Source organism: Columba livia, chromosome 12, assembly GCF_036013475.1.
Source record: "Columba livia isolate bColLiv1 breed racing homer chromosome 12, bColLiv1.pat.W.v2, whole genome shotgun sequence".
Classification (NCBI taxonomy): Eukaryota; Metazoa; Chordata; class Aves; order Columbiformes; family Columbidae; genus Columba; species Columba livia.
The window spans coordinates 1689285-1707554 of NC_088613.1; the positions used below are offsets into that span (position 1 = coordinate 1689285).

General features: G+C 47.4%; 1 protein-coding gene across 2 annotated transcripts; it reads left to right on the top strand.

Moving 5' to 3' along the window:
• The first annotated feature begins 8600 nt into the window (after positions 1-8600).
• Positions 8601-16320, top strand: TBX22 (T-box transcription factor 22). 2 transcript variants are annotated; one of them, XM_065077391.1, is made up of 8 exons: positions 8601-8861; positions 8946-9075; positions 9407-9508; positions 9740-9914; positions 10166-10276; positions 10402-10466; positions 10547-10632; positions 13238-16320. In XM_065077391.1, exons 1-8 carry the CDS (start codon positions 8726-8728, stop codon positions 13846-13848), a joined length of 1416 nt encoding a protein of 471 aa, XP_064933463.1. In that variant the 5' UTR covers positions 8601-8725; the 3' UTR covers positions 13849-16320. The 2 variants fall into 2 exon arrangements, with proteins under 2 accessions (XP_064933463.1, XP_064933462.1); XM_065077390.1 differs by having other exon boundaries at positions 8603-8861; positions 10112-10276.
• Positions 16321-18270: the final 1950 nt, after the last annotated feature.

Genomic DNA, 18270 nt, shown 5'->3' on the forward strand with positions numbered 1-18270 from the left:
TGAACTTTGTCATGTATTTCAGTGAACTGGATTAATTCTGTTATGTATGGAAGTGCTTTGAGCTTGTGGAATGTGAGACAATAAAAGAGAGCAGACGCACGAAGGTAGGCAGAAATCCAGAATAAAATAAATCCATCTCCCTACAGCTTATTGCAACTCCCCTGGCCCTACATGTGCTGCGGGTCTGAGGGTCGCAGGAGCAATGGAAAAACAGAATCAAAGTGTGGGGGAGCCCGTGGGGTGACCCCGAGGGTCTGTGGCATTCAGCCGGGGCTGGGGCAGCTCCTGCCATGCTGGAGCATCATCTCCTGTGGTTGTTAGTTCTGGGGAATGTCTGTGGGGCTTTGGTGCTCTGACAAAACCAGAAGTTTCAAGCCCACTCATCATTAGTGGCACAGGACATGATTTATGTTCTGGGCTAAAAGACATCTTTCAGAGGGCTTTTTTTCAACACAAACTATTTGTTTCTGGCAGTGCAGGAGCTGCCCAACCTTCTGCCTTTGGTGGCTGTGTTGTGGAAGAATCAAAGCCTGCCCTGTCGCTTGGTTTAATGTCATTGCTCAGTCCTAAGCCTTCGAACATGGGATTGCTAACGAATTACCCATTATATTTCAATGTAAGGTGTCCACCAGGTTCTTCACAGTGAGGGGTTGTTGACTCTGGTAACTAATGGGCACAGACAGACATGAGCAGCTCGGAAGGGCAATATCAGCCCCAAACACAACCAGATGTGCAGAAGGTATACAACTTCTCGATGGATAAAACTTGCTGCGGAGCCAAAATCAGACTCAGCTGCAAGTTCCAGGTCTTGAGGGTTAGGAAGAGGTAAATCTTTCATACATGAGCTATAATAATAACTCAGCCTTCTGGCCAAGAGTGGCAGGGCAGGGTATTAATTCAGGCAGATGAGGTAGATCAAGGGCTTGATTGGGGCTCCAGGGCCGTGGTGCCCAGACTCGTGGTGGTTATGAGGATTTTGGGGCTCTTCTCACTGCTGAGAGGGCTTCTCAGGGACATTATCTGTATTCTCCTAATGTTAAATTGCAATTTATCTAGAAAAAAATACACAAGGAAAGGAGCTGATGTCAATATATTGCACATAACAAAGGAACCTATTTCGTTGCCTCCAAATCTTCCTATTTTGCAGTATGGTCTCCAACCAAGAATGGAAAATCTCTTTGCAGATCATAGCAACCCCGGCCAGAGAGAAGGATTTTACATCTTGGATAAGAAGATCTCTCTTCTAGCACCTACGGGCTTGACTTGCTTTGGTCCTGAAGACCTTAGGAAGAAAACTCCAGCTGGTGAGCACTGGTCCATGTCCACTATGGCTCTGGTGAACCCCAAGAGTGTGCAAGGTATCTTGGTGCTGGGACAGATCATGTTGATGGAGAAACACCATGGAGACGGTGCTGAGTGGGGGTGTCAGACCCTGGGAAGGGCTTGGGGAGCCCAACCATTGGGATGGGCACCATGAGTTGGGGAGGGGATGCTCCTCACAAGCCAAGAGCTCCATTCCTCTCCGAAAGCCAAGGGATGCTCAGCTGGAGCCGGCTCACCCCGAGCTGCAGCTCTGCCAGGAGCCTTCCCATCTCACCTTGTTTTTACATTACCCGAGGACAGAGCTGGTTTTCCAGAGCAAATCCCTTGCTAATGTTGCTGGGATTTGAATTTATGGCCATGGGAGGTGTTGAGCCACCAGGCCAGATGGTTATTTGTTAATTTGGATGGTTTGGAGTGGTTTTTGGATCTCAACAGAACCATCCACATTTGCAAACAAGAGAAAGCCATAAGCTGAACTGTTCCTTATATTAAATCATTGCATGGTTTTCTTCTTCCCTTATTGAAAAAGATTGTCTGATTTTCGGCTGTATAATTTACAGTCTGCAGCCTGTGACCCAGTGCAGCCAGAAGGAAACTTTGGAAAGGGAGATAATACCGTGGAGACAGATTTTCCTCTTCTCTGAGCTGAAGTTCCTCATGACACTGAAGATTGTTGACCAGTAAATGCTGATTTTCTTCTGCTCCAACAATACTAGCCATGTATACATTTCTTTGACAGACTTCATATAGCAACTACCTGTACATTAACATACACGGATTGCATTTATGTATTTTGCACAGCTCAGTTCTGTTGGGCAGCAAGTCAATCACATTTATTTATTACTTTAAAATTAAAACCAGAAAATAATATTCATCATCCCTAAGGGGATACTTGAAAAAGCAGTTTCACCCAGCTTCGCATGGAGAGTTCATGCGGTTTTAATTTCAAATACAAAGAATAGATAGCTTGGTTGGGGGTGACATCACTCTCCTTAGAAAACTTCATGTGATTCTTTTTCTTGTTTTTAAAGCTATTCTTTACATATCTGCTGACAGATATTTGTATTGGCAGAACTTATGAAATACTAAGATTGTATCTTTTCTGTTTAATTTCAAAAGTCACTTCCTAATCAAAATGCAAGCTAACAACTCAAAACCATTTCAGTGCTTGGAAGCTGAGTGAAAGCTTCCTTGCAAAACTCTTGATTTATTGTCCTTCTCCTTGATGTATCACCCCTACAAGCTTTTATTCTCATCCCTTTATATCTGCATTTACAGCAATTATTAGCTGTAATATCCAAGGACAGAATAACAAAACAAAGCTGAGTTTCTCCGCAGCCGGTCAATCTCTCCCAGGTGTGGGCTCGGTTTAAGGCCAGAGTTTGAGTTTATCTTTCCAGACAGGGAGGGAAAAGTCTCAAACCCGTTTTGGGGCTGAGTGCTGCAGCAAAGAGGTGGCGGCAGTGGGAAGGAATCAGTGGAAAGCAAACAGTTGGAAAAGCACTCTGCACCAGAAACAGAGGGACCAGGGATAAATCATCACGTCTTGTGAGGACCCACCTTCTCCAAGCCCAGGGAAGGCGGGAGTGAAGCTTAGTCCAGACATCAGGATTTGGTGAGATATTCCCCTGATAAGTAACAAATCAAGGCATCCTCCCTGGCCCCAAATCTTGGCCATCGCAGGAGACCTTGGCCCGTTTTTGCTTTCAGAGCAGATGATGAGCTCAAGGCCACCAAAGGACCTTCCCCGTATGCCCCAGCACCAAGGAGGTGTCTCAAAGTATCCAGTTACTCTTTAATGTGAAGCAAACCAGAATATAGGCTGAAATTTGTAAAAATAATACCATTTTCTTATCTAAAAAGACTTTTTGCCCTCAGATTCCTACTGTGAAAAGTCTCACGGCTGGTCGGGCCCTAGGCAGGGTTCCCAAGACCCTGAGATGCTCTGGATTCTGCCCGGCCCCAGCGCCGAGGGTTGAACGTGGCCCCGGGTCTGTCCAGGAATATAGAATAACTCAGTATCAGCTTCCCCGTAACTATTTTTAATTTTGCTTCTCCTGTGTGGTTTCCCTGGCAGCTAAACCGAGAACTCGGCCTTTCCCTCCCTGTGCTCCAGGGGTGATGAGAGCCGGGGGTGGCCTTGGGGACAGGGGGTGGCCCTGGGGACAGGGGGTCCCACAGCTCCTGGGGCTCATGCAGGGTCAACCTCTCCTCCCCCTGTGCAATTCCTTGCAGTAAAGCTGGACAGGACACATTTTGGTGCCATTCTGAAGGTTTTCTACTCCATCCATGTGGTGATTTCGCTCTGTCTAAATCCCCTATTATTACACATTCTTTAAGTATTTTCTTTAAGTATTATGAGAAAAGTTCAACACAGCAGGAATTTTTCCCTTGACTTAAAAGGGGGAAGGGTCCTTGTCTTGGTCTTACGTCTCTGCTCTAGGGAAATGATGATGGAGGAAAGGTGGTGCTGGGTGGGATGGCCGGGCTGGCAGGGGCTTCTCAGGTGGAGCTGGCTGGACAAGGGATGGAGCAGCTTCTCTTCACTTTCACACCTCGTATGCAACCACTGGTCAAAAACCAGGAGCTGGGTTGTGAAAGGTCACCTTGAAAATGTTCCTCATGGCCCAGAAATCTTGCTTTTCCAGGAAATATGTTGAGGTTGCAGTGAGATATCGGACAGAAGCCCTTGTTGCATTGCCCCAGCCACCTTGGTGGTCCCAGGAAAGATCTCAACAGGACACATGACTGCAGCCAGAGCTGCTGGATGAAAGTCCTTGTGGTGGCACGTCATGTCTTGTAGCAGAGATGCACAAGGTGGTCTCACCCTCATGAGATGAACATGGTGGTCTCACCCTCATGAGATGCACATGGCGGTTTCACCCTTACCCCAGCAGCAAGTGGACATCACTGACCCTTCCCTGGCTGTGGCGGGGATCACCACTAACCCTTCTCTCATCATGAAGCGATCAGAGTCCCCTAATTTGATTGAACTTTCCCCGAATGCTCTATATATTGTTTTTACTTCACTGACTCATTTCCTTAAAGTTAAATCCTATTCCCTGTGCAGCCTTTCGAAGGGGTGGCTTATGTATAAAATAAGATAAAATAACAGAGATTTCTTTTAATCTAACTTTAACTAACACAGCTCACGTGGCAGTGAAGAACCTCCTTAGGACCTTGCCTGACCAAGAGACTTCAGCACCCACTGTCCACCACTAAAATCTGGCCATTTCTTGCCCAGATCTGTCATTTGTTTGCCATTAAATTAATTCAGGCTGTTCCTGAGGGCGAGAACATGCTGGACCGTCCCGTCACCTCCTGCTCTGGCCAGCGCAGGTGACACAGCCCTGGGGGGACAGAGAGGTCACACTATCGCACAGTACTGGGACCCAACAGCAGAGGTTTTCCAGAGTTCATTACTGGGAAAATAAGGTGGAGAATGAAATTAAAGCTTTGCTGTGGGACCGGCCTTTGGGAACATGAGGGAAAACAATCTCCTAAGTGCTGTTATGAGCTACTTCGGGGAGTTTCTGCCAAGATTTACTTAGTCTTGAGGATTTTCTGTTTAAAAAAATTGTATTTTAGAAAAAAATAAGTATTTGTTAATCCGCTAATAAGTAATTAGTTAATGGCTCACAAGAAATCGTAGTTACATTTAGAAAAATTAAAGTTGAATACCACAAATTCCAGGTCTCTTAGAACCCAAACCAGTGTAATTTCAGCCCACGGAAGGTTATTGAGCTGACACTTTCACCCACTCCTGTTGCAGCCCGTGTATCAGCCAAAGAACTTAGACATTGTTTTATTGCATCTTTAATGTTACCCCACAACAAACCTGCTGTCCCTTACCATGCTGATAGTGGCGGCTCTTTGCAGCACACTGCACCATCCATAAGTTTATTATATTTTTATGATATTATTTGCACATTGCAATATTAGTTATTAGCTTGCATTTCTTCAGTGTCAGGTTTATCTCTACTGGATTTGAGGCAGCACATTCATTTATATTTACAACGTGACAAGCAAATAGGCTGGGATCTGAAAAAGAAATATCATTGATTTCTTAGTAACAATAAGGTTGGGAAACAAGCTGGAGGTGAAAATGTACAAGCGTTAAACTTATAATTGCAGCTTTATATAAATCTATGGCATGTCAGCTGGAGATGAGAAAGATAAAAGTATTAGATGCACAATTGAGTGCAGGTCATATTCAAATATTACCCCAAGCCACAAGCCGGGCTTGGTTTGCTTTGGATTTTTTGTTTTGCTTTGTCAAATGCAAAGTAAATCTTGGCAAAACCAAGTGCAGCTTGAACACAATTAAATATCCCAAAATCTGCCCAGAGCGTGGTCAGGAAGGTCCGTGTTGGGAATTTACCTGTCTGCTTTAGCAGCCTAATGGACAGTATTAAAAGATCATTTTCAAGTTAAGCAAACACTTCTGGCATATTGCATAGCACTTGCTTTAAAATTAAGTTAGTTATTCTGAACTTTGTGCCAACTGATTATTTGCTTGATTTTCTGATGACGGTAATACGTGACATCCCATCACATCATTTGGTAAAGACAATAAGATTACAAAGCCCAAGAAGGGTCTGAGTCAGTCCTTGACAGATTAAAGCTCTCCAAGTCCCCTGAAAACCCTTCTCTGACATATTGATTTAACCTAAACCCTCAAAATGTTCCTGATTATATCATCTCAATTGGGCTTTATTTTTGTTTTACTTTTTCATTGTAGGAAATTAAAAAAAGGCTCAGTTGATCCCCGGCCAAGTTCTTGAAATGTGTTGCAACGCTGAGGAAATAAAAGATTACTCGAAATACTTTTAAATAATATGTCATGTCAGCAGAGATAAAGGTTCACACGTCGTGCCCTCAGCTGGCTTCTATCAGCACTGGCCAGGACCCGCGCGTCACCCACCTTCTAAATCATGAGCTTACGCTCTTGTAATTATGAACATGTCTATGAAATTTGCTTCATTTCTCTGTGTAAGAAGAACTAAAGATTTGTGTCTGTGGAGCCGATCCTGACGGGGGGAGCAGAGCAAGATACCCTCCCAAAAATCTCTGCCCCTGCCATCTATCCATTTCTCACCCCGATGGATGGGGACACCTGTGGGATAATGTCCCAGGACCATCCAAACGTGCCTTGTGTGAAGGAAAACCATGTTTTGTGGGTTTTGCAGGGTTTCCGCTGATAGACACGGGTGGAGTAACACGGGGACAAAACCACCACATGGTGCAGATTATGACACAACATTGCTGGTCTCCGGATTTTGAGACACTTTGCAAAAGAAGAGAAGCACCGTTATCCTTGATAAAAGTGAAATCTGAATGTAATCAGCCTCTCCGAAGGGCAGATGCTCCTGCCAAAGTCTGGGCAAGCTCTTCCCCCATGTAACCCCAAGTGCACACTGCTCCCCAAAAGCCTGGGGAAGCAAATGCAAGAAACATCCTTCCATATATTGATTCTACAGCTTATGTGCATCTGTCCCAGTCGCTGTGGTTTGAACCGGAGCTGATACCAGGACCACGTGCATGGAGAAAATTCAGCAGCCAGAAAGGTGAGCAGCTTTCAACCGGGTGCCCCAGGAATCTCCGGCATTCAGCACCCACATCTGCACCTGTTTGCTTCCTCCAAGGTTTTTCTTTAGACAAACTCCTGTCTGAGTGAGATAGGCCAGGAGTTCCATGTATAAATGTGTGTTAAAAAATGTATAAATCAGTATCCATACCTACAAATGTATAAGTGAGTATCAAACCCCATCGTAAACTGAGTAATGGAATCCCTTGGAACAGGGATTTGAGGACAACAGCCTGAGCCTACAGGGTTTTTAAACTGTACATTTGAAAACCGTCTTGCCAGATAGTCACTGTCTGACATTTGGGTTTGGTTGTCTCCACTAAGAAAAAGCAGTTTTGACTCCGCTGCCGGCCCAAGGCTTGGAAGAAATGTGTGCACCAGGACACAGACACAGACAAATCCAGCAAGAAATCCTGAAAAGTGAAATATTTTAGTAAACCAGTGCTCCCCCCACCCCCCAGGCCCCAGGAGCATCTGGAAGTGGGACAGGGAGCTCTGCAGACCATCCCCTGCCCATCCTGAAGCTACAGCTCCCTCATTCCCCAACCTGCTTTCTCAGCTGGCCTCTGAATTTTATCCCTTTCCACATTTTCTTCCCGTTAAGGCTGGTCGGTCCCGGCTGACCCCGTGCGGGGGGAGGCAGCGGGGAGGAATGCGCAGGGGATGGGGCAGGCGGACACCCACCCTCTTTAGCATTATTACCACTGCTTTACGCCCCCTCCCTCCCCCCAAATAAAAACCAAGCCCCAGGATCCCCTTTAGTGCCAGCTCTGGGGAGGGTGCCTGGATGGAAAATGAATCAGTGCAGTGCATTCAAGCTTTTGCAGGGTGGGGAGGTCCCCGATAGGGGCCCAAAAATCACTGTGCGAATTCATCGCAGCCCGTTGCCTGCACAGCTGAGTGTCCCTGCCAGATCCCCCGCTCAGCCCGGAGCCCCCTCAGCCCCAGCCCAGGTGGAAAACTGGGATTGCTGTCCTTAATTCAGCGCAGTTGCTGCTGCTGGGATCGCCTTGAAGCGGAGCAGTGGAACCATCCCAGGGCAGGCGGGAGGGGGGCTGCCTTTAGAAAATAATAGTAATATAAATTATAGAAACACACATATGCAAAAAGGACAAAAGGACGAAACAACCAAAAAAACAACCAAACGAACAAAAAAACAACCGAAAATGTGGGACAAGCCCATCTGCCTGTCCAGCGCTGTCCCGTAGTCTGGGGGTGACACTGTCATGCCGGGGACACCGGAGGGACCGCATGTGACCAGCCCGGCTCCAGCAAAGCCCCGCGCAGCCAGGCCTAGAGCAGACACACACGACCATGGCTTTCCCTTGTCTTTATTCCTTTTTTTTTCTTTTTCCTATCTTTTTTTTCTTTTTGTGCTGGTTCTGGTTAAACGTTATTTGCACTTTTGTTGGAAAAGTGGCCCCTAGTGTGCAATTATGTCAAATTTCTTTGAGTTTTACAATTTAATGGAGAACAGTAACTCTTTTATTGATCCTAGACGGGGCCGGCTCCTCTTCCCCTCCACCGCCCGCTCTCCCCTCCCTCCCCTTCTTCCCCCAGACCCCCCCCCCCGTTACTCCTATGAAATGTCACTCAATGTTTCTTATGCTCCCACCAGTTTCCAAAACAAACAGTGGAGCCCGCAGCCGTCTATTGACTCAGTTGGATGCAAGAGGATCTCACCGTGGCCGCTGCCCCCCGACGGGAGCCGGGCGGTGACCGGACGAGGGTCGCTGGGTACCGGCCGGGATGGAGCCGCCGCCGCCCGCCTGAGTCCCGCAGCCGCCCGGGGGGCACCCCAGCCCCGGGGGGAGGATGGCGCTCAGCTCCCGGGCTCACGCCTTCTCGGTGGAAGCTCTGGTGGGACGTTCGGCCAAGAGGAAGGTGCCAGAGGGTCCCGACGAGGACAGCGGGGCCGGCACCAGGCAGAACCGCAGGGCCCCGGAGCCGGGTTGGTAGCGGCGGGGACCCCCGGGGTGGCGGCGGGACCCCCGGAGCCACCCGAGCCGCCTCCTCCCGTTTCTCTTCCCCGCAGAAAAGCGGCCCAAGGGCGGCGCGGAGAGTCGGGAGGCGGGGGCCGGGGTGCAGGTGGAGCTGCAGGGAGCCGAGCTCTGGAGGAGGTTCCATGAGATCGGCACCGAGATGATCATCACCAAGGCCGGCAGGTACCGGCGGCACCGCCGCTCCGCTGCCCCTTCCCCGCTGCCCGTTCCCCGCTCCGGCTACTCCTCTGCACCGCGCTTCTTTTTTCCTTTGTCTCTTTTTCGTTACCATTTTTTTTCCTTTTTTGTTTTTTTTTTGTTTGTTTGTTTGGTTTTTGTTTTTTTTTTTTTTTTTGTCCTTATTTTCTGGTGAGTATTTTTATTTCCGTTTTTTCCTTATTTTTGTCGAGTTTGAAAATATTTTTTCCCCATGCCCGTTGAGTTGTTGTTTTGTTTGGTTTTTTTTCAACCCGTTTTCGCCGTTTAACCGGCAGCTCTTCCCCTCTGCCCGCAGGAGAATGTTCCCGTCGGTCAGGGTGAAGGTGAAGGGGCTGGAGCCACTCAAGCACTATTACATCGCCATCGATGTCGTGCCGGTGGACTCCAAAAGATACAGGTACGATATGGGGGGGACACACCAGCGGGGCTTCCACACACCCACGCGGGATCCCTCTGGGTGTTTGCAATGTGCCCCATCTGCATTTAGTGCTCCGGTGTGAAATAAGGGTTGCACAGGTGAGAGGCGGGTGGGGACTATCGGGCTCGCACACATGTATAGAATCCGTTGCGGGAGGGAAGTGCTGGGGAAGGGTTTCCCGCGGCTTGACCTATGCCCGGCCCGGGCCAGGTACGTGTATCACAGCTCGCAGTGGATGGTGGCGGGGAACACGGATCACTCCTGCATCACCCCCCGGCTCTACATCCACCCCGACTCCCCCTGCTCGGGGGAGACCTGGATGAGGCAAATCATCAGCTTCGACCGGGTGAAGCTCACCAACAACGAGATGGACGACAAGGGACACGTAGGTGTGGGGTAGCCTCGCCGGGGTGACCGGGGGAGGAGGCAGAGCATCATCCCGGGGGGCAGCGCCAAAACTGCGGCGGGCCGGACCCTCTTGCCCCGGGGCTGAGGGCTGGATCCCACCCGCGTCTTGTATCGGCTTCTTTTCCTGCCCTTCTCCCTGTCGGGGGGGCTCAGCCGGCCTCTCCCCCCGCACAGATCATCCTTCAGTCCATGCACAAGTACAAGCCCCGCGTCCACGTTATCGCCCAGGATTCCCGCTTCGACCTGGCGCAGATCCAGTCGCTTCCGGCCGAGGGGGTGCAGACCTTCTCTTTCCAGGAGACCGAATTCACCACCGTGACGGCTTATCAAAACCAACAGGTACCGGGAAGCTGGGGGGACGGAGAGCTCCGACGGTACCAGGGAGCCGGCAGGATGGAGAGCCCCGACGGCCGGTCCTTGCCTGCCCCTCACCCCGTCACCCCTTTCCACTCCCACTCCCCCAGATCACGAAGCTGAAGATCGACAGGAATCCCTTCGCCAAAGGATTTCGGGATCCCGGGAGGAACAGGTAAGGGCCGGGGCCGCCCCGCCGCCCTCCTCGCCGCGCTGCCGGCCCTGCCGCGGTGCTCAGCCCGTTTTCCCCCGCAGGGGGGTCCTGGACGGGCTCCTGGAGACCTACCCGTGGCGGCCGCCCCTCGCTCTGGATTTCAAGGCTTTCGGCGCAGACAACCAGGGTAAGTCCCGTTCTCTGCCTGTTTCCCACCCGCCTCTACCCGCGGCCGCACGCCCGGAGCTCACGGCGGGGGCGCGTTTGGGGGTTTTACACCATTAAGGTAAAGAGGTGGGTCCACAAAACGAACCGGCGGCCAGCGGAACGGTTTGGGAAGCCAGTTCCAAGTGTTTTCGGCCAAAAATGCCGTTAAAATCGATTTGAGCAGCAGGTCGCTCGCCCCCGGCGGGGAAGGGTACCGGCGGGGAAGGGTACCGGCGCGGTCGGGCTTCAGCCGCGGGGAAAAATCAGATTTAAATGCTTAGAACAAAAAAAATCGAACATGCAGGAGGCTGATTTAGAGTCGGATTGTTACGGCTTTGATCCTTTTACACTAATTGTTTCCAAGCCGTTTGAGAATATTAGCTAAAAATGTGATAATAGTGATCACCGGTGTCTCCCTCAGCCAACTGCGAGCAAACGCATTGTGAGACAGAAAATAAAATTGGCTGCTATTTGGGGTGTAGTAGTCCCACGGTCCATTAACTTCGCAGGGAAGAGGGAAAAGTTTATAAGAGAAAACGATCTCCCTCCACTTGACAAGCATGGAGCAGTTTCTTGCAGCCCTTTTCTAGAAAAACGGCTTTGGAAATAGTATTTGGAAACGGATGGTTCACAGTGCCGAGGGAAAAAAACTAAGAGAGCATTTGCGTGCTGGAGCGCTCCAGTTTGGGTTTAAAGTCACCAGTTTAAGCGTCATTTATGTTGGGAACTTTTCAATGTATTGGGACGCACCAAATCATTCCTGTCTCTGCAAGGAAACACCGGGAAAGAACAAACCAACATGAACAATCTATGCTGTACAGGCGTAGAAATGCACAGACATATTTAAAAAAAATCAGATTCGGGAAAAATTAAGAGGTTTGTTGGGTTGTAAAGAGAACTATATTTTTATTATTATTATTTAGAAAAGACATTACGGAAAAAAGCTTTTTGAAGCCATTTTGCAGGCTGTGAGGAGCTGGCGGTGCTGCAGCAGGAATGAGAGAACAGCAACCGCTTTGGTTGTTGCACAGTTGCTCAAATATTACGGCTTCATGGGAATTTTATTTTTTGCTAGTCTTTATGTAACTGGTATTTTTCTTCAGAATTAATTTCCCGGACTGATATAAATATAAAATATTCTCCCATTCTGCTAATAATAAAACTGTATTTCTGAAGAGAAGCTGAAAACCAGAAATCCTGAAGCACCGAAACCAGAGGGTAAATGAAAAGAAAGCGTGAACAATGTGCTGAAGAAAGAACTGGCCACAAACTTGGGATTTCTAAGCCTAATAGAAATGGTGGAAAGAAGCTGCTCTTTGAGCTGTTCTGTCCTCCCCGCCGTGAACCCTGATCCTCAATTCGTACTGGAAGTCATGGGCTAATGTTTCTTAGGATACCTTGAAGTAAATACTACTAATAACACTCATTTGCTCTGCACAGGGATTCGTTCGCTGCCTCGCACTCACATTTATCAGCTCAATCCCATCATTTGCCATGACCAGAGGTCCCTGAGTCCTGTAAGATACTCTGTTTGCAAGATTAATTTGTGCGGTGTCCCAAACTCTTTGTTTTTCTGCAGGCTGGCTGTACCAGCAGATGTGGCTGGGTTGGACGGCTCATTGTGTTTGCTGGTTGCATGTAGAGTTTGACCCCACCACAGCCAGGCAGCGTATCGCTCGGAATTAAATGTAAATACAGAAAAACACAGAGCAAAAATGGATTCACATTCCCTTCCTTCCTTTTTCCGTGACTTTGGTAAGAAATCAAAATAAAAGGGGTAAAAAACCCAAACAGTCTCTGGAAGAATGCAGTAATGAATGTGCAGCAGAGACATACGGCTCTTAAACAGCGTTGGATGAAACCAGCATCTGTTTAGCACAGGGCGGCTGCTCCAGAGCACCATCCCGCACCGGAGCAGCCGTCGCCTCTTCGCTTTTGCTCTGGATGTTGCTCTGGAAGAGGATCAGCGAGCCGGTGCTGAACAGAGATGTTATACACCCGTGCAAAGTGAGCCCGTGTGGCTTCTCGACCAAATTATGAAAGTGTTCATTGATTCGTTTCAGAAAGGAGAATGTTAAAATGACATGTGCATTTAAAGTTTCTGGAGACACCTATAGTATTCAAGGGTATGTTTCAAATTGCATGGGAAGCCAAGTAAAATTAGGCAATTCCTGTGAGCAGGAAGGTAAAAAAGTATTCCACATCAGGCTGAATACATTTTTTTGTTCTCATATACAAGGGGAAAAGCTGCCTGTAATTTCCACAAAAAATAGGGGGCCTAAAATAGCAATGGCAAAAGTATAACAGGAGAAGGTTATTGGACATACAGTGAGGCACAGACGTGGCAGATACCTGTCTGTGTGGAGCTGAACCTCTCAGTTGTCCCAGTTAAATGACTGAGATTGAACATACGTGAATGTTTCTCCAAATAATTTATGGACAGAACTTGCCATTTTCCAGGAGCTGGTTTTTGGAGCAGGTTTGTACCAGCAGCAGGAGATGTGGAGCAGGAGGAGTTCTCCAAGGTTTCCTCGGCTGTGAACATTAGCCAGCCCAGCCTGGCCCATTTCTGTTCTTGTTTGCAGGTGGGAGCTCCAGCTCTTCGCCGGTGACATCCAGCGGTGGGACACCCTCTCCTCTCAACCCCCTGCTTTCTCCATCCTGCTCACCTCCTACGTTCCACTTGTCAGCAAGCAACATGGGCGTGCCGTGCCCCGAGACCTACCTGCACAACCTCAACGTGCCCCTCTACTACAAGATTTGTCCTACGAGCTTCTTAAGACAACAGCCTCTCGCCTTGCCAAGCCACGAAAAACTGGGAAGCAGCAACCCGCATCTTTTACCCCACTTGGTGGTGGATATGCCAAAACTATCTTCCCTCGGCATAACCAATCTAAAAAACGCTAAAGCCGAAGACTTAAACGGGCAATGTCTACAAGTCCCCAGTTCTGCTAGTCAAGTGCTGTATGGATTACATGCATCTGGAAACATTTTCCCATCAAGTCCCATTGCTCGGGAAGCACTTAATTGTTCTTTACATCCTCCATATGGCTTGTACGGTTATAACTTCTCAGTGCCATCCAGACTGATGAATGCAGCAAGCCATTTCAAAGTGAGTGACAGCATTCCAGCTTCTTTGAGAGATGGCAGATGTAATCACTCTAACTGGCACCCAACAATTAACCATTGCCTTTAGTGGAATTATATAATGTTTCTAAGCATTGATATGTAAAGCAAGTCTCTCCTTCCTTCATACCCAAGGGCTTGCTAGTTATTGACTATGAAATACTGCATGGTACAGGAGCGGTATCTTTAGGCATTTAACTTTCTTTTGGTGGGCAAACATGTCGTGTTGTTGGAAGGATGGAGGTCTGGGAGCGTGGAGGGTCTGAGATGATCCAGAGCAAGATGATGCCTTTCAGTAAAGTTTATGTCGTGGTTGTATGTTGAAAGCAAACTGTACAGTCGCCTTTTCCTATTTGCACTCTGAAGTGGAAACGTAGAAATATACATTTCTACAAATGTGTGTTCCTGAAACTCTCTATCTAGCTTGCCTTTAGTCAGCTCAGAGCCCTGGTGAGCTCTGAGCCTTTCCACTGATTTAAAAGGGACTATTTGAGACCTCGAGTCAGAAAAGGAGCTGTATTTGCCCAAATGCTTGAGCATGTTCTCAAATTCCCTTGGCTTTAATGGGTCCTAATTAATGACGTGAAAGTGCCTTGTTTCTCCAGGACCCAAGTGACTCGATTATTGGAGTTGGGGTGTAAATTCAGGCATCTGCTGCCAAGGTAAAGAGAGATGGGATAAAAGATGGATGTGTTCCTACCTTGCAGGGATGAGACAGTGGAGATTGATGCAGGGCTGCCCCAAGAGCCCCGCTCTCCATGCTCCTGCTCTGGAGGTCTCCAGGAGGTGGTGGTGTGTGGTGGGATGGAATAGGGGATGGAGGGTCACCCATCTCCCCCACGACACCCAAATCCATGCTGGGAGACACAGTCGATGCATCTCAGAGAGCTGTGTGGGATGAAACACCCCCGGGAGCTCTGCAGGACACTCTTCCCACCTAGGGGACACAGGAGGTCCACCCAGGATCCCACCCATCAGCCTGTGCCCCAGGGATGCTCCTGGCTCGGTATCGTGGAAAATATAGATTCTTTCCGGAGAATGACAACCCTACAGGCCATGAAACATGAGATTTTCAATTCCTCCCAAAAGTCCTGTTTGTTTTATTATAACCTGTGGATATTCTTGTTATTCCTGTAAATAATCTCTAGCTCCCAAGGGCACAATATAGCTGGCAATAAATTGGGGCACAGATTTTGTTGTTTATTTGATCAATGCTCAGTCCCTACCTGAAGCCAATTTTATTACTTGATGGACAACAGAGATTTGAAAATAATGCTCGACTGGGACTGGCTGCATTTTGGGACTAAGATACGAGAATTCTCTATTTACGGACATAAGCAGCATGATACAGGCATTAAGTGCAGATTTAAGAATCAAAATTGGTATCAGCGTTTTGGTTTTGTTTTCTTCTATAATAGACAACAAATTAAGAACAGAACAAGCAATATCAAAGGCTATTAAAAAAGCAAAAGTCACTTTTGCTTTCATGAGACTTTGCTAAAAATCAACCACCATTGGTTTCCTTTTGAGTGCTCACGGAGCCTCCAGTGATACCAGTATGAAACAGTGGGCCATGTTTGCCTTGCTAAATGGTCTGTACAACTCTAAAAATGAACAAACCTGCTTTCCCATGCTGTTTCTTAGCAGTTTATCTTGCTATTTTTATTAAAATAATAATAATAATAATTTTTTTTTTCATCTGGGAGTCCTTATTTCCAAGCCATCCCTTGCTGTCAATGGTGGGACGAGCAACCCAGGACTGGCCCCCACATTTGGTTACACTTTTTGGGAGCTGGATGGCTCTTCAGATCCGTCACAAATTCATGGGTGGATGCGACGGGTAACTTCCAATTTTCGGAACATTTGCCGTTGCGTAAGATATTCCAGAGTTGCTGGCCACGAGCTGGTGGTGCAGCAAATCAGTGTATGTCTGGTTAAAAAGTGACCAATAATGACTAGAACAGACATTTTCAGTATGGACAATTTTAAAGCAGTTGATATTTGAATTGAGATCAGATAAATTCCACCTCGTTCCTCCTTGTTTGCAAATTGGCACGTTTATCTCCTTTACTACCCCTCAAAAAATCACTGTATTGAATCAAAAGGGTGTTGGTGGTTCTTTTATGAAACAAATCAGTATCTGCAGCAGCTGTAGCTCTGTCCCGGTGGCCACGTTGTCACCTCAGACCCAGCCAAGGGTCCCTGACCATCCCAGTATGGAAGGTTTTTCCATACCCGCAATGGAAATTCGGCTGCATTGCTCACATTATAACATAGATTTTTTTCTGCTTATACAAGAAAAGCTGTGGCCAAACCAGCGGACAACCTGCATGTGACTTTCTAGTGGTGCTTTCGAAACGGCTGCTGGTGGGCCAGGAGTAGCAAAACTCGAGTGAATAAGTCAGTACAATTAATCATTATTCATTAAATGTGAAACTGAGGGAATCGAGGTCGATATTTCAAGCAGGACCACGCGCCTGTCAATACAAACAAGTTACACTTTGCTCTGCATGTCCTTCTATTAAAATTATTTGAAAACCTGTGGCAATTGCAAAAGTCACCGTTCTTTGGGCTTAGTGGGTGAATACAAACATAAACCCACTGCTATGGTGCTGGTTTTAAAAAGGGAGAAAACAATCTTCTTCTTTTTTTTTTAAGATTAAACTTGCTAAATGATCTTAGCAATTAGACATCGGAGCTTTCCCAAGAGTGCTTTGAAGTTCCTCAGGAATATTTGATCCCTTTTAGAGCATTCGGCAACTAAAACTGTCGGTACCAAGGGCTCCACACTGAGCCCTTCAACACTGAGACGGGATGAGCTCGGTGCTCAGACACCGGGAGGTTGATTTAAAAAACAAGGAGACAAAAAAACCCTAAGTAATAATGTTTTTAATTAAGGCACAGTTTACTATCCAGTTTCTCCCAAATTTAATACATCTATTGGAGAAGCCAAACGTGTAAAAGGCACCATCTGATATAGCTTTTTCTGATCGAAGTACCTTGGTTTACATTTGATCTGCTGTGGTTTGGTGTGTAATTAGATGATAATTTGTATCACAATTATGCAAAACAAACGGGGATTGGATAGCAAGATAGACCAGAACAAATAAGCACCCAGCACATTTGAAATGCATCCAGTATATACTATAAAATGATGTACATGTGTGGCTGGGGCCAGGAGGGACATGCTGTTCCAATAAAGCCGCAGAAAGGGAAAAGGCCGGTATCGGTTCCTACAAAAGTTTCAAATGCTCGTGTTTACAAATTTGTATTGCACATTAATATGTAAACACACCCGATTGGGAACAGATGACTCCGCAATATTTACGTGGCCTTTCTTCTTAGTTTTGTGTGTCTATTTGTCTCCTAGAACACACAAAATATGCACTGATTCTTTTCAGTCGTGGCTCAGAAAGCTAAATAAGAGGGACAGCATCTGAGCGCAGAATTGTAAGGTCACCAGCACCACGGTGGATCCTCAGCCCCGGGATGTATGTTGGTTACCGGGTGCAGGGACATGCGTCCCCCAATTCCAACAATGTTTAAAACATGAGGTGTTATTTTTTATAAAGTAATTTTGAAAAGGAAAAGAAAAAGACTCTTTCCTTGCAATGTGAATAAAAGCTTGGGACTTGTTAATCACTTTTTCTTTCACCTGTTGATTTGCAGTTTAGGATACAAGCTCCGGGCACCCCTTTGTGTGCAAATCTCAGCCTCCAGCCCTGGGGAATTAAAGCTGGTGTCAGACAGACCGGCCGAAGCAATCCGGGCTGTTGGGAATTAAACCGGCTGCAAGGACTTTTGCAGATGTTGGGAATTGCACTGCAAGCTGTTCACGTTTAACAGAGCTCTGGTCTCCCCGAGCTCACATCATTTCTGAGCTTTATCGTTATTTATAAACCCATTTCTCCTCCCTGTCCCTTTGGTGACGTTGGCAAGAAGGACCTACCCTCTGCTGCCATACATCAAACAATTTCCTCCCAGATTGCTGGTCCTAAAGCACGGAGTTTTAAGTTTATCGTAGCAATTAAGCATAAGAAGTAGTCCAGGTTTTGTGAAGGACCCCTCGAGCTTATAAATCAAATTACACAAACCAGCAAGTAACATTCAATACTAGAGAGGAAAACACCAGCGATAAAGGAGGAATCTACAGGAAGAGTTATATTTGCTGTCTAAGGAGGCAGAGCCTGAACAAACCCAGAGATGAGGGCAGGGCTCAGGATGGCTTCTAGCCCTCTAAAGATATCTTAGATGCACTACAGAGATTCCAGATAGTTTCCTCTTATTTTAAAAGCCTCACTCTTCCAGGTTTCCAGAGACTGTTTTCTTTGAGAAATTCACCTTTTTCCTTATTGATGCTGGCTCCAAATCTCATCTCGGAGCTGGGTCCTGGCTCCAACAATTTCCTCCAGGCCCTGCCCCGCAGCTGGGAGCACTTAGCAGCTCGTCCGCCCGCTGGGCTCACCTGCCCCAGCCCCACAGGTCCATCTGC

Coding starts and splice junctions, on each gene's coding strand:
- TBX22 (XM_065077390.1), top strand. CDS start 8,726: ATGGCGCTCAGCTCCCGGGCTCACGCCTTCTCGGTGGAAGCTCTGGTG. Junction 9,509..9,739: donor GTGGACTCCAAAAGATACAG/GTACGATATGGG, acceptor GGCCCGGGCCAG/GTACGTGTATCACAGCTCGC. Junction 10,277..10,401: donor CGGCTTATCAAAACCAACAG/GTACCGGGAAGC, acceptor CCACTCCCCCAG/ATCACGAAGCTGAAGATCGA.